Source organism: Bufo gargarizans, chromosome 2 (assembly GCF_014858855.1).
Source record: "Bufo gargarizans isolate SCDJY-AF-19 chromosome 2, ASM1485885v1, whole genome shotgun sequence".
In the NCBI taxonomy this organism is placed as follows: Eukaryota; Metazoa; Chordata; class Amphibia; order Anura; family Bufonidae; genus Bufo; species Bufo gargarizans.
In genome coordinates, this window is record NC_058081.1 from 65,007,480 (window position 1) to 65,028,262 (window position 20,783).

The following is a 20,783-nucleotide window of genomic DNA, read 5'->3' on the forward strand; positions in this document are numbered from 1 at the left end:
TCAGGTTTAGCACAACTGTATCCAGTGAGAAAAGCAGCAGGGACCCCGGAGTGACACAGCACGGTATAGGGCAGGGATCGGCAACCTGTGGCATGAAGCATGTTGGGAGTAGTAGTTTCACCACATCTGGTATAGGGGCAGGTGATGTGTGAGTGACCAGTGGGCACGGCGCCCAGAGGGTTGTCTATACTGGATGCTACTGCAACAAACTGTCAGCTCTCAGACGTTTTAAGGCACTGACTAGGTATACAAGAATGTGTCCATTCACTGACAGCAAACAAATTTTGAACACTGATATCTTAATATAGACTATTACAAAAGTTCCTAATCTTATTATATGATTATTAAAGCGACTCTCCGCTTCTCCATAAAGTTAACATAAACACGGGGAATGTACAGTTAAAGGGAAGCGGTCACGTTGAACATGGTGTCTGAGCTGCAGGTGGCACTGAGCAGACAGATATGTACGGTAGTATTATGGGAAATTACTCAGTATAAGGCCCAATGCACACGACTGCATCCGTTACGCATCCGCATTTTTTGCAGACTCAGACTTCAGACTTTGCTGCCAAGCGCAGGACATGTTCTATCCTTCTGCAGAACAAACATACGGATGCAGAAAGTACATGGGTCGTCTGTGTGATCTACGTATCTGTATGTCCCTTCCGCAGAAAGGCATATGTCCACAAAATGCAGACCCCGAGCCATTGAAATCAATAGAGCTGGAATGAAAATGGGAAGGGTACACGGACTGCATCCGTATTTCGCGAATATGCAATTTGAGGACTGAAAAACGGATACGGTCATGTGCATGGGGCCTAACTTGTATTTTATGCATTTACAGTATATTCGGGCTAATTCTGGGCTGTGAAGTCCAGGAGACGATCCCATCACTGATTGACAGCCTTCCCTCTATGAGGAGGAGGTCCTATCAGTGATCTAGAGGGAAGGCTGTCAATCACTGATAGGACCTCCTCCTCATAGAGGGAAGGCTGTCAGAGGAGGCGGTCCTATCCGTGATTGACAGCCTTCCCTCTATGAGGAGGCGGTCCTATCCGTGATTGACAGCCTTCCCTCTATGAGGAGGCGGTCCTATCCGTGATTGACAGCCTTCCCTCTATGAGGAGGCGGTCCTATCCGTGATTGACAGCCTTCCCTCTATGAGGAGGCGGTCCTATCCGTGATTGACAGCCTTCCCTCTATGAGGAGGCGGTCCTATCCGTGATTGACAGCCTTCCCTCTATGAGGAGGCGGTCCTATCCGTGATTGACAGCCTTCCCTCTATGAGGAGGCGGTCCTATCCGTGATTGACAGCCTTCCCTCTATGAGGAGGCGGTCCTATCCGTGATTGACAGCCTTCCCTCTATGAGGAGGCGGTCCTATCCGTGACTGACCGCCTTCCCTATATGAGGAGGAGGTCCTATTAGTGATTGACAGCCTTCCCTCTATAAGGAGGGGGTCCTATCAGTGATTGACAGCCTTCCCTATATGAGGAGGAGGTCCTATCAGTGATTGACAGCCTTCCCTCTATGAGGAGGGCCTGTCAGTGATGACACCTTTCCCTCTGAGGAGGAGGTCCTATCAGTGATTGTATACACAGTTAGAGAGAGCTGTCAATCACCGATAGGACTGCAAAGCTCAGAATGAACAGGGATATAAATTAATTAAATAATTTAATACAAGTTTTACTGAATCTTTTCCCAAAACCCTATAGATCAGTCTGATCAGCTCCTCCTACTCTATAACCTGCTGCCTGCAGATTATTATTATTATTAAAGATCAGACACCGTCTTCAACATGACAGGTTCCTTTTAAAGTACCCAGTGGTCTTTGGTGACGATCCGTCTCTCCAATTATCCAGACAGAGGGGAACAGGATTCTCTCTATAAACATACAGACGATGCAGCACTGTGTGATGTGCTCCAGCAGAAACCATCCATACACCACGGCATGGAACCTGTGTGTAACATGAGGCCAGGTATATTATAGAGCCACTATGTATATAACATGTGATATGAGGTCAGGTATGGTATGTAGTTACTATGTAGACTTGTAGAGGATGTGTGATATATGTGGAGGTCAGGTATGGTATGTAGATATGCGATATATGAGGTCAGGTATGATATGTAGATGAGATGTGATATATGTGGAGGTCAGGTATGATATGTAGTTACTATGTAGAGGTGATCTATGAGGAGGTCAGGTATAATATGTAGATATGTGATATATGAGGTCAGATATGATATGTAGTTACTATGTAGATTATATGTGATATATGAGGTCAGGTATGATATGTAGATGAGATGTGATATATGAGGAGGTCAGGTATAATATGTAGTTACCATGTAGATATGTGATATATGAGGTCAGGTATGATATGTAGATATGTGATATATGATGAGGTCAGGTATGATATGTAGTTACTATGTAGATATGTGATATATGAGGTCAGGTATGATATGTAGATATGTGATATATGATGAGGTCAGGTATGATATGTAGTTACTATGTAGATGATATGTGATATATGAGGTCAGGTATGATATGTAGATGAGAGGTGATCTATGAGGAGGTCAGGTATAATATGTAGATATGTGATATATGATGAGGTCAGATATGATATGTAGTTACTATGTAGATGATATGTGATATATGAGGTCAGGTATGATATGTAGATGAGATGTGATATATGAGGAGGTCAGGTATAATATGTAGTTACCATGTAGATATGTGATATATGAGGTCAGGTATGATATGTAGATATGTGATATATGAGGTCAGGTATATGTAGTTACTATGTAGATATGTGATATATGAGGTCAGGTATGATATGTAGATATGTGATATATGAGGAGGTCAGGTATGATACGTAGTTACTATGTAGATGATATGTGATATATGAGGTCAGGTATGATATGTAGATATGTGATATATGAGGAGGTCAGGTATGATATGTAGTTACTATGTAGATGATGTGATATATGAAGGAGGTCCCGTATTACGCGTACATATAACGTACGTGAGGACACACGTGTAACACACACCCACCTCCCCCCGGTCCCCCTCCCGCAGTCTCACCGTCAGACCCCTCATCCCCAGCGGCCTCCTCTGCTTGTCCCCACCGCGCAGGCCCCGCTTCCTCCCGCTGCCACGGACGGCCGCCTCTTCCCGCCGCACTCTGCTCTTCCTGCTCTTGGCCCCTCCTTTCCGGCGGTGTCCCCAGCTTCCCTGACCCGCCGGCGCGCAGGGCCGCGCTCTCTGCTGACTGACCCGGCCCGGCCTCCTTTGTCCGCTCGCAGGGCGCAGACATCATGGGTTACTGAAAAGGAGGGGTTTGGGTGGTGCGGGTGCGAGGGCAGGCGCTCCCAATGGAGTGCCGAGCGGCGGCGAGAATCGGGGAGTAGCCAATCAGAGGGAAGGGCGCGGATACAGTACAAGCAGAAGCACACAGCAAGACAGGCAGGATCAAAAGAGCACAGAGCAATCGTACACACATCAAAGGTCTGCGGCTGTTTGAAAACTACAACTCCCAGCATGGTGTGGGTTGTAGTTTCCAGGTCACTATACAGACTTGGCTGTGAGCCTGACTGGCCGTCTCTCCTGGTGAGTCTGGTCACTGGCATCAATGGTAGTCTTCCCTAGGGTCGGATTACCTGGCATCCTGCCAATCTATAGACAGCAATAGCCTCTGGTGGGCACTGTCTACCTCCAACTAATAGGAGGTTTTCCTAATCTTTACATAAGTTACTATTTCAAGATCTCAGATTGCTGTCAGTGAATGGAAACTATTTTTTTTTTCTTTTTTTTTTTTTTAAACTGTCACAAGGTCAATTGCAACCGTAATTTTACCGCAATTTAAAGACAACTTTATATTACCGTATAACATGGAAAAGCCTGAAATCCAGTCCGACAGAGACCTCTGCTAAAGTGGAAAGGCCTTTTACAAGGACTGATATACAAGGCAAGAAACCAGACATTCCTGATAATTGCCTGATTGCAGAGGGCGGCATTTCCATGCAGCAGTCACCTCCGCTGTATGCGGACATGCAATCAATACAGTGATCGCTGGTCCCCATAGGAAATAACTAGTGACGAGCGACGCGAGCGTCGGATGTTACATCGGAAGCCGCTTTGTTCATAACTTCGGAAAACCACTTTAAAACTCGAAACAGAACTCAAGCTTCTGTTCAGAGGCAACAGTCGGAACCGTAGCCGAGTTCGGTTTTTACGTTTTAAAGTGGTTTTCCCACTTTAAAAATCAATTAACAAAGTTATTTGACAAAGACTTTGTGGATAACTGACTTCGGCTCATCGGAGCCCATACCTTCTAATACTGTACAGAGATGGATCTCCGTACAGTATTAATACAAAGTTATGAACGAAGTGACTTCGGATGTAAGATCTGAAGCTCGCTTCGCTCATCTCTAGAAATAATGATTCCTGGTCAGCTGATCCCTGTGCACACAGTACAATCCAGTGCACCGGAAGATTTTTGGCGTCAGCAGACAGACAAGATCGCCTGATGAATGTGGGCTTCATCTTTCAACTTGCTATCAGTGTCAGATAGGGGCAACAGAAACAAAAACACGTCTTTGTAAATGACCCCCAATCCACCATGCACTAATCCAGCCTGATGAGGTAGCCAACATGAGGAGCATGTGTTAGGTTTCCCATTCACTGAAAGCATGCCGAGATCTTGAAAATGTTAAGCAATTCAAAACTAAAAGTATATTACAAAGCTATGCAGTCACACGGCACTGTAATACCGTTGTGTGCGACACTAAATATCAGTGGAATTGACAAAGGCACAAGGCCCATATTTATCAGTGCTGGCTACCAAAATAATTTTTTTTAGTTGATTTTTATTAACATTTTTCAGGGTTTTTTTCTACAGGGTTAAGTTTTAGTTTGTCTGTAGAGTATATTGCGTTTTTAAATTCACACTGAACCCGTCAGGTTGCTGCTCTGATTGCTCGATGTATAGCCCCTGAACTCCTGACAGCTCCTAAACACGCACCATAGCTAAATTCTTATCAAACTGATAGCCGTTCTCTTCTGTGCAGGATACTGAAGCGCCCGCCACAGGGCAAGACTTTAGGAGCCAGGCGTCATCACATTTACACTGGCTGGTCCCATCAAAGTGCAGAGGGTGCGGCAGTTCCAGAGAGGGAAGAGCCTCAAAGTGTAATAGCAACGCCCCCGTTGCTCCTAGAGGCTCATTTGCCTACAGAGCGGGAAAGCTCCTGCTGTAACCTTTTGCCTCAGATCAAGATACAAGGAAGAGGAAGGAGGAGGACACAGCTGCTGGGACTCACAGAGAAGATTTGGATGCAAGTGAAGAAGGCCAAAATCTATCAGACAGATAGCAGAACCGTTACCAGTGGTCATATTGCTCAGCAACACCAAAAGGTCTGGAAGACAGCAAAAAGGAAGAGGCACTGATCCAAGGATTCAGGACGAATGCCATAAGGAGTCAGGAAGGAAATCCCCCCCCCCCCCCAATGTGTCACAATTATGCAGTTTGAAAGTCACTTCAGTCACATCTTGATGACTTTATTTCAGATCCATTGTACTGGTGCCCAGGGGCTAAATGATGAAAATACTTCTGGACCCAACTATGTCCAGCTTTGGATACATCTGCGTCCATTTGCAATAGAAGCCACGACACTCTGCTGGATTTGTTGCACAATGGATACCAATGGCCAACAGATTTCCTAATAGGGTCCACCATTAAGACAGAAAAAAAAAAAAAAAAAGCATGCAGGGCTATTTCTTCCATCAAATTTAATGGGAAAGAATGGAAATTACCCATATGGGAGATGTCTTTGTACAAAGTCTGTTCAGAGCTACACTCATCGAACGTAGGAAGAAAATCTCCGTACGTGAAGCATCTGAGGGAGCATGCCACAAAGCTGGAGGCTTACAGAGGTACGCTAGAGCAATGCAATAAAGTGGAAGCTCTATAACGCCTCCAGTTAAAGTGCATGAGGCCTTTTGGACCCCTTTGTCCGACCATCTTTTAACAACTTCAAGATGGCAGTCTTCTGTCTGCCGAAAATGTCATCTGTCCCGTTCGAAAATTTAAGCCATGGTTGGCCAATACTACATATGTGCAGGGGAGCGGACGCTTGTACGAACGATCCAACAGACTACTGATCAGCCCCATTCTGCCCGAATAAAACCTTACATGTACGACCAGCTTTAGCATGAGAAGATCAAGCCATCGGCAAAGACAACAAAGTAGTATAACTACAGAAAACTTCTACCATATTCCAGGTCCCCGGTTCTTCGAGAAAAGGTTTCAAGCAACCAATAGCTTTATCCCACTAAGGGAAGTCTTACAATCTAGTAATTTGCATTTTGGGACATGTGTAATCATAAAAACACACATACAGTGTACTATTACCATAGTAAAGCAAAGTTGTATAGTGTAGTAAAATCTGATATAGTGCGGAGATCACCCTTTTGTTCATTGGAACTCCAGTCAAAATGCCATAGAAGTATGAAGGAAAGAACAAATATAGGGAAAATCTTCTAGTCCGCAGTCTGGAAACCCTGAGGATGCCAAACTTCCCCACCAAAAATTTCCTTAATGATTGCATATAAATTGCCCTGTCCGGCCATGGAGAGAACAGGTCTGTGTAGAAAAAAGTGAAGAGAACTGTTGTTCGGACAATTCTTAAAGGATACTACTAAGACAACTCCACATTTTAGGAACAAGCACGACAGAATTTCAGCAGGATTGCACGACGATCTAGGGGCAACCTAATGGCAGGTAAAAAAAAAAAAAATGGAGTGGTCTGACCACAGGTTATTTACCTCTCACTATTTAAAAATACATGCATGCTCGACCAAGTGTGTATGCTTATGAGGTAGTCAAGACAAATACCTCCCACTGAGCATCATTTGTATGACCACTTGTGATCTTTGTAAGGAACACTTGGCCGTTGTACACCACTTAAACAATAAAATAACCCTTTGCACCAGGTCTACAGCCATAAATGATGCATAGGGGGCAATCAGAGCAAGTTTGTATCTACAAGTTTGTGTTTGGCTCTGGTTGAAGGCCACAAGTAGTCCATCATCCACACACTAGAATACCTTCTGGAAAAAAAAACCTATGAAATAACACAAGCAACTGCTATAAAAGATCCAGACAAACACATATAACAAAGTTCTGCCGATGTCCTCCAAAGAACCAACTGGCCACCCTACAGCCAAGGCCTCAACTGAGATGTTGGGTATGACCTGGATCAGTCGAGCCACAAATGCCTTCAAATGAACTTCAAAGGAGTTTACTAGGAGAAGGGAAAAACTGAAGGCAGAATAAATGGTGGAACACTGAAAAGGTCAAATTTTGTTCTTGAGGCTTCGGTGCAAGTTTCTGCCGCTGAAGAATGAATAACCCATTTTGACTTGAAATACAAGTACAATTTATAGTACACTAGCAGAAGGATCCGGCTTTGCACGGGTATATTTCATCTATTTCATTTAATGTTTGTGTGTGTCGTTAAAAGATGATATTGACAGTATCCCCCATAACAGTGACCTCTACAGCAGTGTTTCCCAACCAGTGTGCCTCCAGCCGTTGCAAAACTACAACTCCAAGCATGCCCGCACAGCCAAAGGCTGTCTGGGCATGCTGGGAGTTGTAGTTTTGCAACAGCTGGAGGCACGCTGGTTGGGAAACACTGCTCTACAGCACCCCTCCCCTTTAACAGAGAACTTTACAGTCCCCCACCCCTTAACACTGACCCCAACCCCCACAGTGCCCCGCCACTTTAAAATGGGACCTCCACAGCAGCCCATCCCCTTAACTCTGACCTTCACAGCAGCCTACCCCTTTAACAGCGAGTTTCACAGCACCCCACTCCCTTGACAGTGACCACCTCAGGACCCCGCTGCCTTAAGTGACATCACAGTACCTTGCTGCCTTAACAGTGACCTCTACAGCAGTTGCCCCTTTAATGCTAGGGCTACACGACGACATGTGTTGCGCAATATTTTGTCCCAACAATTTAATTATAGGCTACGCATGTCGCAGTGCAACACCATAGACTATCATTATAAAAAATGTCGCTTGACACATGCAGCAGTGTAGTTGTGCCCTATGTGTCATGCGACTTATTGTCGTCGTGCAGCCCTAGCCTAAAGCTGACCTACAGCAGTGAAGAAAAATGGTTGGGTTGTTATGGAAACCTGGAGTAAAACTGTGTGTATGTGGAGACTAAGGACCTGCGAGCTTCTTCTGGCTGATAAGGGACATGTGACAGTGTGTATGGCAGTTGGGATATGAAGAGAAAGACTTGGAGGCTTGTATTAGCTAATGCAGGTCATTTTTTGGGAATATCTCAGGAACGGTACGACCTAGAGAGCTGAGACCCCCACAAGATTTCTTTCCAGGTAGCAAGGTATGTGCATACCAAGTTTCGTTGAAATCGATGGTTGCGTTTAAGTGATCGCAGAACACACATACATTCCACCAACCTCTGACGACCATATAACCAAGTGAAAACGGAAAATGCAAAACTAAAGTCGACAAGGTTTTATTTTATTTTTTTATATTTGTTCTGTGTTCTTAATGTTGTAGCTATTTACTTTTTAAAAGGCTAGGTCCTCATGTCTTACATTTTGCTGCCAATTAGCCACAGCCTTGCAAAATCTATTTTTTCAGCTTCTATAAGGGAACGCCATAGTATGGCTTTCTATGGCGTATCAGGGCATCCTATCCCTATCACATTCGTGACCCACTGACTTTTGACAAAATGGCTTTAATTTTGAACCTGTACAGTAATTTATATTTCTGTGCACCAGGGACAGAGCAGGAGGACGGCCATGTGATGATGCAACCAGCGACGTAACGACCGGTGACATTATCACTGCACAAGATTAAGGGTAGAAGGAAGAGACGCACAGCCACAGATGAGGTCGTTAGCATAGAAAGGTATAAGAAAACAAAAGCCAGGATACACACTTGGGTCTGATTTCAGGCTGGTGATGATGCAATATGATGTCATCAGTGATGTCATAAAAGCAGGTACAAAGGCTTCTTACCGTCTGTATCGGTGTCCTGTTGCCAAGGTGGAAAGGGTGGCAGTGGACGACCGGGTGAGCGGGCTAGCAGTCGAGCAAGAACATGGATGGGAGACACTGTGAGCTCCCAGTTGGTGATACCAAAGTCTCGCAGGTGGGCACGGGCGTGACTGGAGAGGCCAGCACGAGTGTCGAAACCAGCACCACAGAACTCGCACCGCATCAGGCTGAAGGTACTGGGGTCGAAGTTCGCCACTGCAGAGGGGGAGATGAGATCACCTGGCGTCTCAATGTTGCTCACCCGGCCTCCTCTGCAACTAAACCCTGCTCACCTTATTTTAACTGTGCTAACCAATGAGGCAACCAGACTCCTGTACAAAGCTGTGGTCACTTCTTTCTGTGCTCCTCTGTTGTCTTATCATGCCTCTCTGTCCTCCTTAGTTTACATTTACCATAGCATAGTCCCTTCCATCCTTCTCAGCTAAGACTCCTATCTAGTATAGCCCCATACACTATCCTCCTCAGCCCATAATCAGTCCACCTAGCATAGCCCCATTCTCATCCTCTGCTCAGACTCACTCCATCTAGCCTAGCCCTTTCCCATCTTGATCAGCTCAGATTCATTCCACTTAGCATAGTCTCAATCCTCCTCCGCTCAGACTCGCAGTACCTAGCATAGCCCTATTCCATCCCAAGCCCTCACTGTTCCTAGCATAGCCCTATCCCATCCTAAGCTCTCACTGTACCTAGCATAGCCCTATCCCACCCTAAGCTCTCACTGTTCCTAGCATAGCCCTATCCCATCCTAAGCTCTCACTGTCCCTAGCATAGCCCTATCCCATCCTAAGCTCTCACTGTTCCTAGCATAGCCCTATCCCATCCTAAGCTCTCACTGTTCCTAGCATAGCCCTATCCCATCCTAAGCTCTCACTGTTCCTAGCATAGCCCTATCCCATCCTAAGCTCTCACTGTTCCTAGCATAGCCCTATCCCATCCTAAGCTCTCACTGTTCCTAGCATAGCCCTATCCCATCCTATGCTCTCACTGTTCCTAGCATAGCCCTATCCCATCCTAAGCTCTCACTGTTCCTAGCATAGCCCTATCCCATCCTAAGCTCTCACTGTTCCTAGCATAGCCCTATCCCATACTAAGCTCTCACTGTTCCTAGCATAGCCCTATCTCATCCTAAGCTCACTGTACCTAGCATAGCCCTATCCCACCCTAAGCTCTCACTGTTCCTAGCATAGCCCTATCCCATCCTAAGCTCTCACTGTTCCTAGCATAGCCCTATCCCATACTAAGCTCTCACTGTTCCTAGCATAGCCCTATCTCATCCTAAGCTCACTGTACCTAGCATAGCCCTATCCCACCCTAAGCTCTCACTGTACCTAGCATAGCCCTATCCCATCCTAAGCTCTCACTGTACCTAGCATAGACCTATCCCATCTTAAGCTCTCACTGTTCCAAGCATAGCCCTATCCCATCCTAAGCTCTCACTGTTCCAAGCATAGCCCCACTCCCATCTTCCTTACCGCAGACTCGCTCCACCTAGCAGAGTCCCATCTCCCTCAGCCAAGACAAACTGTATCTAGCATAGGCCCACTATTATCCTTCTCAACTTAGGCTCACTCCACCTAGAATAGCCCCACTCCCATCCTCCTCACCTCAGGCTCGTTCCACCTAGCATAGACCCCCATCCTGCCCAACTCAGACTTACTGTACATCGCATAGGCCCCCCCCCCCCAATTATCCTCAGTTAAGAATCAATACACCTAGCATAGCATCCATCCTTCTGAGCTCAGACTTAATCCATCTAGCATAGCCCTCCTCTTCTTTCTCAGCTGAATCACTCAACGATCAGAGAAAGACAAATGAAAGCTGAAGGCTATATTCATATTATATGCCAGAATAAACACATATGACCTATTCACAGGATACATAAGTGTCTGATTGATGGGAGTTCCATTGTGCACCATGTTCTCGTGATAGGCGAGTGCCCTGTGGATAGGTGATAACTGTTGATTCTGAGACAACCTATTAAAAGGTGAAAATGCTCCTTTGGGGTCACCTGGACTAGTTTCTCCCCCATTTAATATCCCTGCACACAAAGCCTCTGTACATTCTGACTACAACTAGCCAAGTCCTACAAGCTGATGACTACTTAATTTGGTATTCAGTGCATTACAGACCAAAAAAAGATCAGCAATCTACAACAGAGATTACATTTTCTTTAATATCTATAATATATTTCTATTATAGCTATTTCGGAAAGACATTTTCACCATATTCCAATAAATATAAAAAAGACGAACTATACTATAAACACTGTCAAAATGTTCAAACATAAAATACTGCCTGGGCATCAGATATGACCTATTCATAGTAAAGAGTGATTGTGCTACTTACTTAAAGGGGATTTTTAGACTGATGACCTGTCCTCAGAGTAGGCCTTCAATATCCGATTGACGTGGGTCTGACACCCGCTGATCAGTAGCTCCAGTGCCGGAGCGGATGGAGATGGTTACTACTGCACTGAAGTGACCAAGGAACCAACTTCATCTACTGCACAATAGACGAAGCTGTGTATTTCTGGCTCAGGAGATACTTGGAAACAGCTGATTGGTGGGGTATTGACGGTCTATCCTGAGGACAGGTCATTAATCTTAAAATTCAGGAAATGCTCATTTAAAGGGGAATTCTACTTCCTGCAACAATCCACAGTTTAAATCAATTCCTTTTCTAAGAAAAGAGGTTGTTTTCTTTGATAACTGCCCCTGCCAAAATCAACATGCTAATTATCTCTACAGACACTTTATTCATGTATGCTCCAGATAGCATGCACGCATCGCTTACCTTTCTTGCGTTTCTTCTGAAAGGAGTAGTTCTGTTCAATAGCCTTGACTTCTTCTGCCGATATGAAATGCCGTACGTTATAGCTAACTCCAACTCGGTTCAAGTGGCCCCTGACATGATTGGCGAGACCTATCCCATTGTGGAAGCGATCTGGACAATATGGACATTCTCGTTCCTCACTCCTAAGCCCAAGGGCTTCAAGCTGGCTTGCATATTTCGGATCCGTTAACAGGGCATCTAAAGGTACATCCTCTTCTGCTTCTCCCCAGTCATCTCTGGTTAGATGGCGTTCATAGCGTGACAGCAGCCCTTTGTTGCCTGCTGAAAGTTTTTTTCCCAAAGGCTGATGTCCCTTTGGTCTCTGCTTCTTGGCTCCAATATTCTTTAGAAAGACAACAGCAACCTGCTCTCTTAACTGTTGCCTCTGGTCCTCCTCACATTTCCCACCTGATCGGAGGGTCTCTTGAAACCTTTTCTTTAACTTTACGGCAGCCTCTGGGAGTTTGAGAGCCTTTGTGGACTTACCAATTTCTCCCTCAGTATTTAGCTTTTCATGCATAGAATTTTCAGAGTCTTCTTTAGTCATATTGTTTCTTGTTATCTTACTGGGCCCTTTCGCCACAGGTTTGTGTAAATCAGATCTCCACCCCTTTTCTATTGTAGCGTCTGCATCTGGAGCCTTCCACATTGCTTCATTTGCCATTTCAGAGGTTTCACCTCCTTCTAGAGTTTCAGAAGATGATCTGAAAGATGCTGGATTTCCCCGAGTTTCTCCAGCGACCTTTCTCACATGGGTCTTTGCATGTTGAACAAAAACTTTGGAAGAATTTGTACCAAAGAGGCATTTGGGGCACTGCAAACGGGCATCACGTCCTTCATCTGCTAGATTCTCCAATTTGCCAATTTCTTCTATTATTTTCTGTCTGGACTCCTGATGAAGTTGGCGGTGAGATTCCAGACTCTCCTCATCTACAAATCCCTTTCCACATTCGCCACAGGTGTGAGACTCTTCACCTGCCTGCAACCCCTCTCCTTCTTCTTGAGAGTGCTGGAACATATGCTCCAAAAGATGGGCTTTTTTCTTGAAATAAATGTTGCACTCGATGCATGTGTAAACCGAACCCTCTTCCTCCTCCTCCTCTTCTACTTCTACATGTGCATCCTCTTCTGAGTAGTTTCCTCCTTGCCAGGCCTCATGAGCTCTTCCTAGGTGCAGGGCTCTTCTAAAGGCTGGCATGTTAATGGGTGGTGGGTCTGATCTTATCATCAATAACTGTGACTGTCCTTCTTCCTCATCCAAACCTGAAGACCACTCATACCTTCTGCTCTGCAAGTACTGATCTTCTGAAGTCATTCCATCAGATTCCCTTTCACCTTCTTCATGAGCATCTGAAGCTGAATACCCCCAAGGGGCAGTATGGGTGCCAGGCTGGTGTAAGGTCAGATGGTCAGGTGCTGGAAGATTATATTTAGATGAATGGTGGTCTTGATCTGGGCTGTAAGATATTAGGCAGGCAAGAGAAGTTTAAGACTGAGTGTATCTAAGGAGGCCTTCATGCTAACTTTCCCAACTATAAGTTATTTTTCCAGAAGCAAAATACAAACTCCATTTGCTTCAACCTTTCATTAAAAATTGGGACATCTATCGTAAATCAGCAGAAGATAAAATCAACGCATGATTGGCCTACAGCTATTCTATCCAAGTGTTTATGTGAATAAGGCCAGACACCTTATTTCCTGAAGGAATAAAAGGATCAGCATATTGAAATCCAATGTGCCCAATCATTAACTTTAACCCAACACCTGCTCTCAGTCCCCGACAGTTAGCATGTGCACTGCCGCTCCATTATGAGACTACCAAAGAGAAGACAAGTACTACTAGCACTTGCCCATCTCAGTCAGTCTTCTGAACCTTGAATGGAGCAGCACCGTGCAAACTCAATAACCGCTACATTGAAATGGAGGACACGTTCTCATTATCGATTGGACCCCCACCGATCAGACATTTTTCGCCTATCCTGTGGGTTTAGAGGACCTGTGGCTGAAGGTTGACCTTAAAGAGGTTCTCTTTGATGACAGAAACATGGCTGATTTCTTCTAAAAACAGCTTCGCACCTATCCATAGGTTGTGTGTCGTATTGCAGCTCAGCCCCATTTACTTCGATAGAGCAGAGCTGCAATACCAGACACAACCCTTGTACAATTGTGACGCTGTTCCTGGAAGAAAGCAGCCATGTTTTCCTGATCTTGTGCAACCCATTTAAAAGCTTCATATTACTTATCCTACTAAAGGCAGCAGGGGGGGGGGGGGGGGGGGCAAGAACAAGGCACAAGGTATACACTATACTGTAGGTAACATATGCATTCTTCTGAAATATTTGACTGTTATAAAGGTAATAGCTGTAGCCTTCATACAGTCGACAGGACTACATACTAGTCCTTACCGTCCCATAATGCCAGAGTTCATTCCATCCGAATCCCTGGGGTGGGTTATTCTGATGCCTGAAGTAAAATAAAAAAATAAAAATAAAAACTTGTGCATAAAATCATATCGTGCAAGTTCAAAATATGGATGTTCTCTGACTACTTGACCATGGTGTTATATATGTATACAGGCCTATGTGTTAGACTGTGCATATGAAAAAGCAAATAAATGTTTTACCTAAATCACATGCACTGCTCACCTTCTCGGTTGTCTTCTCTATATCCTATGTGCGGGTAGGATGTGAGGACACCACCTTCTTCTGGATAGGCCCCATCATTGGCTTCTCCACCTCCCACAAGGACAATCTCCACACCTCCTGGACATGGTATTGGGGCACAAGCTTCATTCTTCCCAATGGATGGCAGTGGGTAAGGTAAATTATCCACATCATCCTGTCCAGAGAGGTACGTGGAGGGAACGTCTTCCATGAGGAGGAAGGTTTAGGACAGGAAGATCAGAAAGACAAAACGGTGGACAAACAAGAAAAAAAAAATGGAAGTGGGGACCTTAGAGCACCACAGTGAAATCAAAGCCAAGAACGTGAGAGATCTACAAAAAGGTCAAGTTGGATGGTGATAAAGAAGATGTCAAGAGGAAAAAAAGAGAAAAGAATCAAGAGAAAAAAAAAAAGGACTAATTAGTTTTGTTTCAACTAAACTGTACTATAATGTAGATACAAACTGTGGGCATCACATAAAATAAGGAATCTTTTCATCATACTTTATCTTATCATAAGCATCATTTCTAATAAATTCTAAAATTTATACTCCAGATCCAAACTTGCCATTATTTCAGCTAAAAATAGTCAAAGAATCAAAACTAAAAACAGTCCAGGCTTGTCTTATCGCAACACAAAATGGCCATATATGAGGCAGATGGAGCTCCTAACCAAAACACCATGCACATTGAACCAAAACTTGGACAGGCTTAGTTAGGATGAAGAGGATAGGGTCCCATCATTATATTGTGTTTTATAATACATGTACATTTTAGAAAAGTATTGTAGATAGTGGATGATTACTTGTGGTTCCACAGGACCATATCTTGGCCTTTAGCATAGGAGCGGCAATAATCCAGAAACTCTATCCAATGGCTTTGGAGTAAAGTTCTCCATTGACCCTCCCCAACTCTTGCCATCCCTTCACAGAAAATAATTACAGTTAACAATTTCCACAAGAGCGGTAGACTCCCCTGATGGAAGAAGGCACAAGGAAATAAGAAACCCAACTTCCCGAACCTTTTGTTTTTGAAGAGATAAGCTGCCGCCAGAGGTGCCTGTCAACAGCTTTCTCCCCAGTCAGAACACGGGCAAGTTCTGTGAAGCATTGGCGTGTATAGATGGGATGAAGACATATCGTATGTGTATGGGCAGCCTATTATTATATTATTATTCAGACAATTTCAACTTTCCTGTGGCTAATCTGTCTCACTTTCTACTCTTTCCGAAAGAAAACTTAACGCGTTTCCTGTTCATCCCTTAAGTATTTCTGCAGAAGTATGTAGCACACTTGAGTCAAGTTCCAGTTGGAATGCAGAACAAGGAGCTTCTTTAAAGGGGCTAGTCTGGACACGACGTTACATATCAAAGGAAAAGAACAACCCTAAAGCTGACTGGGTTCAGTGTTCTAAACCCGTGCACTGCCATTAGATTTCTGGTGTCCAGAAATTAACAGATGTCTTGTCCAAGCAGCCATATGTCCGACAGTTGTTTCTAGTGTTGAGTGAAGAGAGCTTCTGATGCTTCATCCGAAGTCGCTTTGTTCAAAACTTCGCAATAATACTGTACGGAGATTCGTCTCTGTACAGTATTAAAATGTATGGGCTCCGATGAGCCGAAGTAAGTTATTCGCAAAGTTGTGGGTGACTTAATTGAATAATTTCGGCAGTTGATTTTTTAAAGGGGAAAACTACTTTAAAACTTGAAACCGAACTCTGCTTCGAGGTACCAGTCAACACTAGTACTTCGCTCAACACTACTTGTTTCTCACCCTAATGACGATTTCAATAAAACACAATTTTCAGATTGAGATTTTATTAATATCTGATCATGGTCCGACACCTCGGATGCCCACCGATCAGTTGTTTGAGAAGGCACTGGTGCTCACAGTAGCACCGCGACCTTCTATCAGGTCACCAAGCACAACGCCGTACATTATAGAGCGGCTGTGCTTGTTATCGCAGCTCATCGCCACTCACTTCAATGTGGCTGAGCTGCACTTAGGTCATGTGAACGATGCACGTGACATCACATAGTCTAGGTCAGTGTTTCCCAACCAGTGTGCCTCCAGCTGTTGCAAAACTACAACTCCCAGCATGCCCGCACAGCCAAAGGCTGTCCAGGCATGTTGGGAGTTGTAGTTTTGCAACAGCTGGAGGCACACTGGTTGGGAAACACTGGTCTAGGTAAAGCTGCAACAAGGCTGCCGCGCTACTACGAGCGCTGGTGGGCCCGGGTGTCAGACTCCCACCGTTCAGACACGGACGACTAGGGTTGAGCGAATCGACCTCACACACCGAGGTACCCACCGTTACCGAAGCAGACTTCGGATTCCTATGTTTTTAAATCTCCAAATAGGAACACCAAAGTCATTTACCCAAGTCTTGTGCAACTTCGGATGAGACAAAGTTTTCCTACACGGAGCAAGTACATGCTGTACACAAACAGCATTACAAATGAAGTTTTTTAACTAATCGGTTTCAGATCTATGATCAGAAGCTCGATTCCCTCAACCCTACTGACGACCTGCCCAGAGTACAGGTCATCAGTATAAGTTTTTTTTAGAAAAGCCTTTTAACTGGTTGGACAATGACTTACAGGGGTGCTACCTGTAGGTGGCACAGCGGTCTTCCTTCTGGGAGAGAGCTAATTTGCATACTTTTCCCAAGGAGCACTGCCTGAAAGACTCCATACACCAGAGGGATCTCCCTTAGGCTTCTTTCACACGTCAGTGAATCACGGACAGTACATGTACTAATTGACTTTAATGTGTGTATTCACCCTATTTACCACAGACATCACACGGATGCCACCCGTATTTGGTTCATGGTTTTCATTGATTGTATCTAGGAGATGCTTTGGAAATTAAATGCGGTGTCCCACAAAAAAATTCTACCGTTTTGAAATCAGCACCTGGGTCTGAATACTTTTGTAATTGCATGTAATTAGGGCTGCAACGATTAATCGACATTATCGATAATATTCGATAACGGGATTCGTTGTCGTTGATTCCAGTTATCGAATATACGGCCGATTTGTTGCTATGCGGGCGGGAGCGTGTAAAACTTACTAGTACACTTCGCAGCAGGCAGGAGGCCGGGCTGGCGGCAGCATAACTCACTACGTCACGCACCTGCTCCTCCCACTTTATGAATAAAGGCGCAGGCGCATGACGTAGTGAGTTACGCTGCTGCCGCCGCCCGTCCAACTGCCTAGCCTCCTGTGATAGTTTAATACTAGTAAGTTAGGGTCTGGAGTGATTTTGCACTATCAGTAGTAGTTTAACATCCCCTACTTGATGGATATGATTAGGTGAGCGGGGCCCGGTGTAATAGAAGACAGTGACTGCACCTGGCCCCGCTGCTATTACAAAACCGAAATGCCAGCCCCCACCCCTGTATTGGGGGTCTTTCACAATCACTACACAGGGACACTGTTATGGGGGGGGGGGGATCTGTGGATGACATGTGTCATTCACAGATCCCCCATAAAAGTGCCATCCACAGATGCCCCCATAACAGTGCCATGATTGCCATCCACAGATCCCCCCATAACATTGCCTTCCATCCACATATGCCCCTATAACAGTTCAATCCACAGACCCCCTCCCAATAACTCAGCCAGGTAATCAGGATAATAGTAGTAGGGAGGAGTACAAGTCTTGGAGATTGAATGTGCAATAAATTATAAGCTGTACATCCACACCGTCGGAAAGTCTCTTCTCTGCTACAGGTAACATAGCGTGTAAGAAGAGAGCTAGCCTAAGCCCTGACCATGTGGACATGTTGTCTTTTTTAGATTGTAATGCAACATTTTTATAATTATGCAAGTCCTAAAATAGTTTGAATATGGCCTTTGAACATACTTTTTCAAGTAAAATCATATAAACCCCTTTTTTTTGTTGTCATTTTGGTGTCCGTCCCCCCCCCCCGATTAAATTATCGGTATAGTGCCACCTGCCGTTTTTTTCTTATTTCTTTGACCCGCTCACTGAGATGGCCGCACATGCTCAGTTCCATCCTTCATCTGCCTCCTAAACTGTAATAGGGAGAGCTGAGACACGCCCCCTGAGCTGTGATAGGGAGAGCTGAGACACGCCCCTTTAGTTGCAGCAGATAAGACACTCCCCTTGAGCTGTCCGATTGATATAAATCTAGCAGAGCAATGAATGTGGAGATCTCTGGATCCATGTGAGGTACAGGGCTGGTTCTAGCTCTGTTAGAAAGAGATTGTCATGTACTATGTGGTCTGATTTGCATTGTTTACATTAATCACAGGATAGCACCTTTAATTTTCAGCCCTACAGTATCCGTGGAACATGGATGACAAAAAACGGACCAAACATAGATTCACCATCATAGACGTGTGAAAGAGGCCTAAGGAGACTGGGTGCACCCCTGTGCAATGTGCCAGGAACGCTATCCGCACATTAGCTATTGACATGCATTTTACAGAACCAACCGTGCATACGGGATGCAGTCCATTAATTTTTGAAGTGGTCACCACGTGGGCAAGCACTAATGCCCCTTGTGAGAGACCAGCGAACACCCATTGTACTCTCTGTACAAATAATTTCCATCTCCTGTCAGTTTCATATAAATAGAATAAGCAGGAACCCGAAGAACCTTGTGCAACGGACGCAACAGTAATGGAAAATCTTAAGAGAACATTCTAGCCAAAAGTGATGCACTGTGTTAGGCCGAGGGCAGGGGGCTAAGGGGGAGGTGCATGTGGTGCAAACACATCGGACTGTATACCCATGTTAAAGGGGTTGTCCCATGAAAAATATACTACACTTTTCAAAAATCGGCTCCTGGATCTGAATACTTTTGTAATTGCATGTAATTAAACATTTTGCATAGCTACTGAGTTATTCAATAAAATTTATCAGTATAGCGCCAACTGCTTTGTTTTTTCTTATTTCTTTGTCCTGCTCACTGAGATGGCCGCACATGCTCAGTTTCATCCTTCAATTGCCCCCTGAGCTGAGAGAGGGAGAGCAGAGACACGCCCCCTGAGCTGAGAGAGGGAGAGCAGAGACACGCCCCCTGAGCTGAGAGAGGGAGAGCAGAGACACGCCCCCTGAGCTGAGAGAGGGAGAGCAGAGACACGCCCCCTGAGCTGAGAGAGGGAGAGCAGAGACACGCCCCCTGAGCTGAGAGAGGGAGAGCAGAGACACGCCCCCTGAGCTGAGAGAGGGAGAGCAGAGACACGCCCCCTGAGCTGAGAGAGGGAGAGCAGAGACACGCCCCCTGAGCTGAGAGAGGGAGAGCAGAGACACGCCCCCTGAGCTGAGAGAGGGAGAGCAGAGACACGCCCCCTGAGCTGAGAGAGGGAGAGCAGAGACACGCCCCCTGAGCTGAGAGAGGGAGAGCAGAGACACGCCCCCTGAGCTGAGAGAGGGAGAGCAGAGACACGCCCCCTGAGCTGAGAGAGGGAGAGCAGAGACACGCCCCCTGAGCTGAGAGAGGGAGAGCAGAGACACGCCCCCTGAGCTGAGAGGGGGAGAGCAGAGACACGCCCCCTGAGCTGAGAGGGGGAGAGCAGAGACACGCCCCCTGAGCTGAGAGGGGGAGAGCAGAGACACGCCCCCTGAGCTGAGAGGGGGAGAGCAGAGACACGCCCCCTGAGCTGAGAGGGGGAGAGCAGAGACACGCCCCCTGAGCTGAGAGGGGGAGAGCAGAGACACGCCCCCTGAGCTGAGAGAGGGGAGAGCAGAGACACGCCCCCTGAGCTGAGAGAGGGAGAGCAGAGACACGCCCCCTGAGCTGAGAGAGGGAGAGCAGAGACACGCCCCCTGAGCTGAGAGAGGGAGAGCAGAGACACGCCCCCTGAGCTGAGAGAGGGAGAGCAGAGACACGCCCCCTGAGCTGAGAGAGGGATGAGCGAGACCAGCCCCCTGAGCTGAGAGAGGGAGAGCAGAGACACGCCCCCTGAGCTGAGGAGAGGGAGAGCAGAGACACGCCCCTGAGCTGAGAGAGGGAGAGCAGAGACACGCCCCCTGAGCTGAGAGAGGGAGAGCAGAGACACGCCCCCTGAGCTGAGAGAGGGAGAGCAGAGACACGCCCCCTGAGCTGAGAGAGGGAGAGCAGAGACACGCCCCCTGAGATAGGGAGAGCTGAGACACGCCCCCTGAGCTGTGATAGGGAGAGCTGAGGCTTCCCATCTAAGGCTACTTTCACATTAGCGGCAGCC

At 45.9% G+C, this 20,783-nt stretch overlaps 1 protein-coding gene across 6 annotated transcripts in view; it reads right to left on the reverse strand.

The window, feature by feature from the left end:
- WIZ (WIZ zinc finger) overlaps nt 1-20,783 on the reverse strand; it is a 73,397-nt gene that overhangs the window by 37,124 nt on the left and 15,490 nt on the right. For 5 of the 6 annotated variants that reach the window (XM_044279073.1, XM_044279071.1, XM_044279072.1 and 2 more), the window contains exons 2-5: nt 14,571-14,920; nt 14,331-14,388; nt 11,887-13,382; nt 9,055-9,288 (exon numbers count right to left, since the gene is read on the reverse strand). In XM_044279073.1, the coding sequence (XP_044135008.1) occupies nt 9,055-9,288; nt 11,887-13,382; nt 14,331-14,388; nt 14,571-14,799 (2,017 nt within the window). In that variant the 5' untranslated portion in view covers nt 14,800-14,920. The remainder of the gene's footprint in view (nt 1-9,054; nt 9,289-11,886; nt 13,383-14,330; nt 14,389-14,570; nt 14,921-20,783) is intronic. The other variant, XM_044279070.1, reaches the window with a different exon arrangement.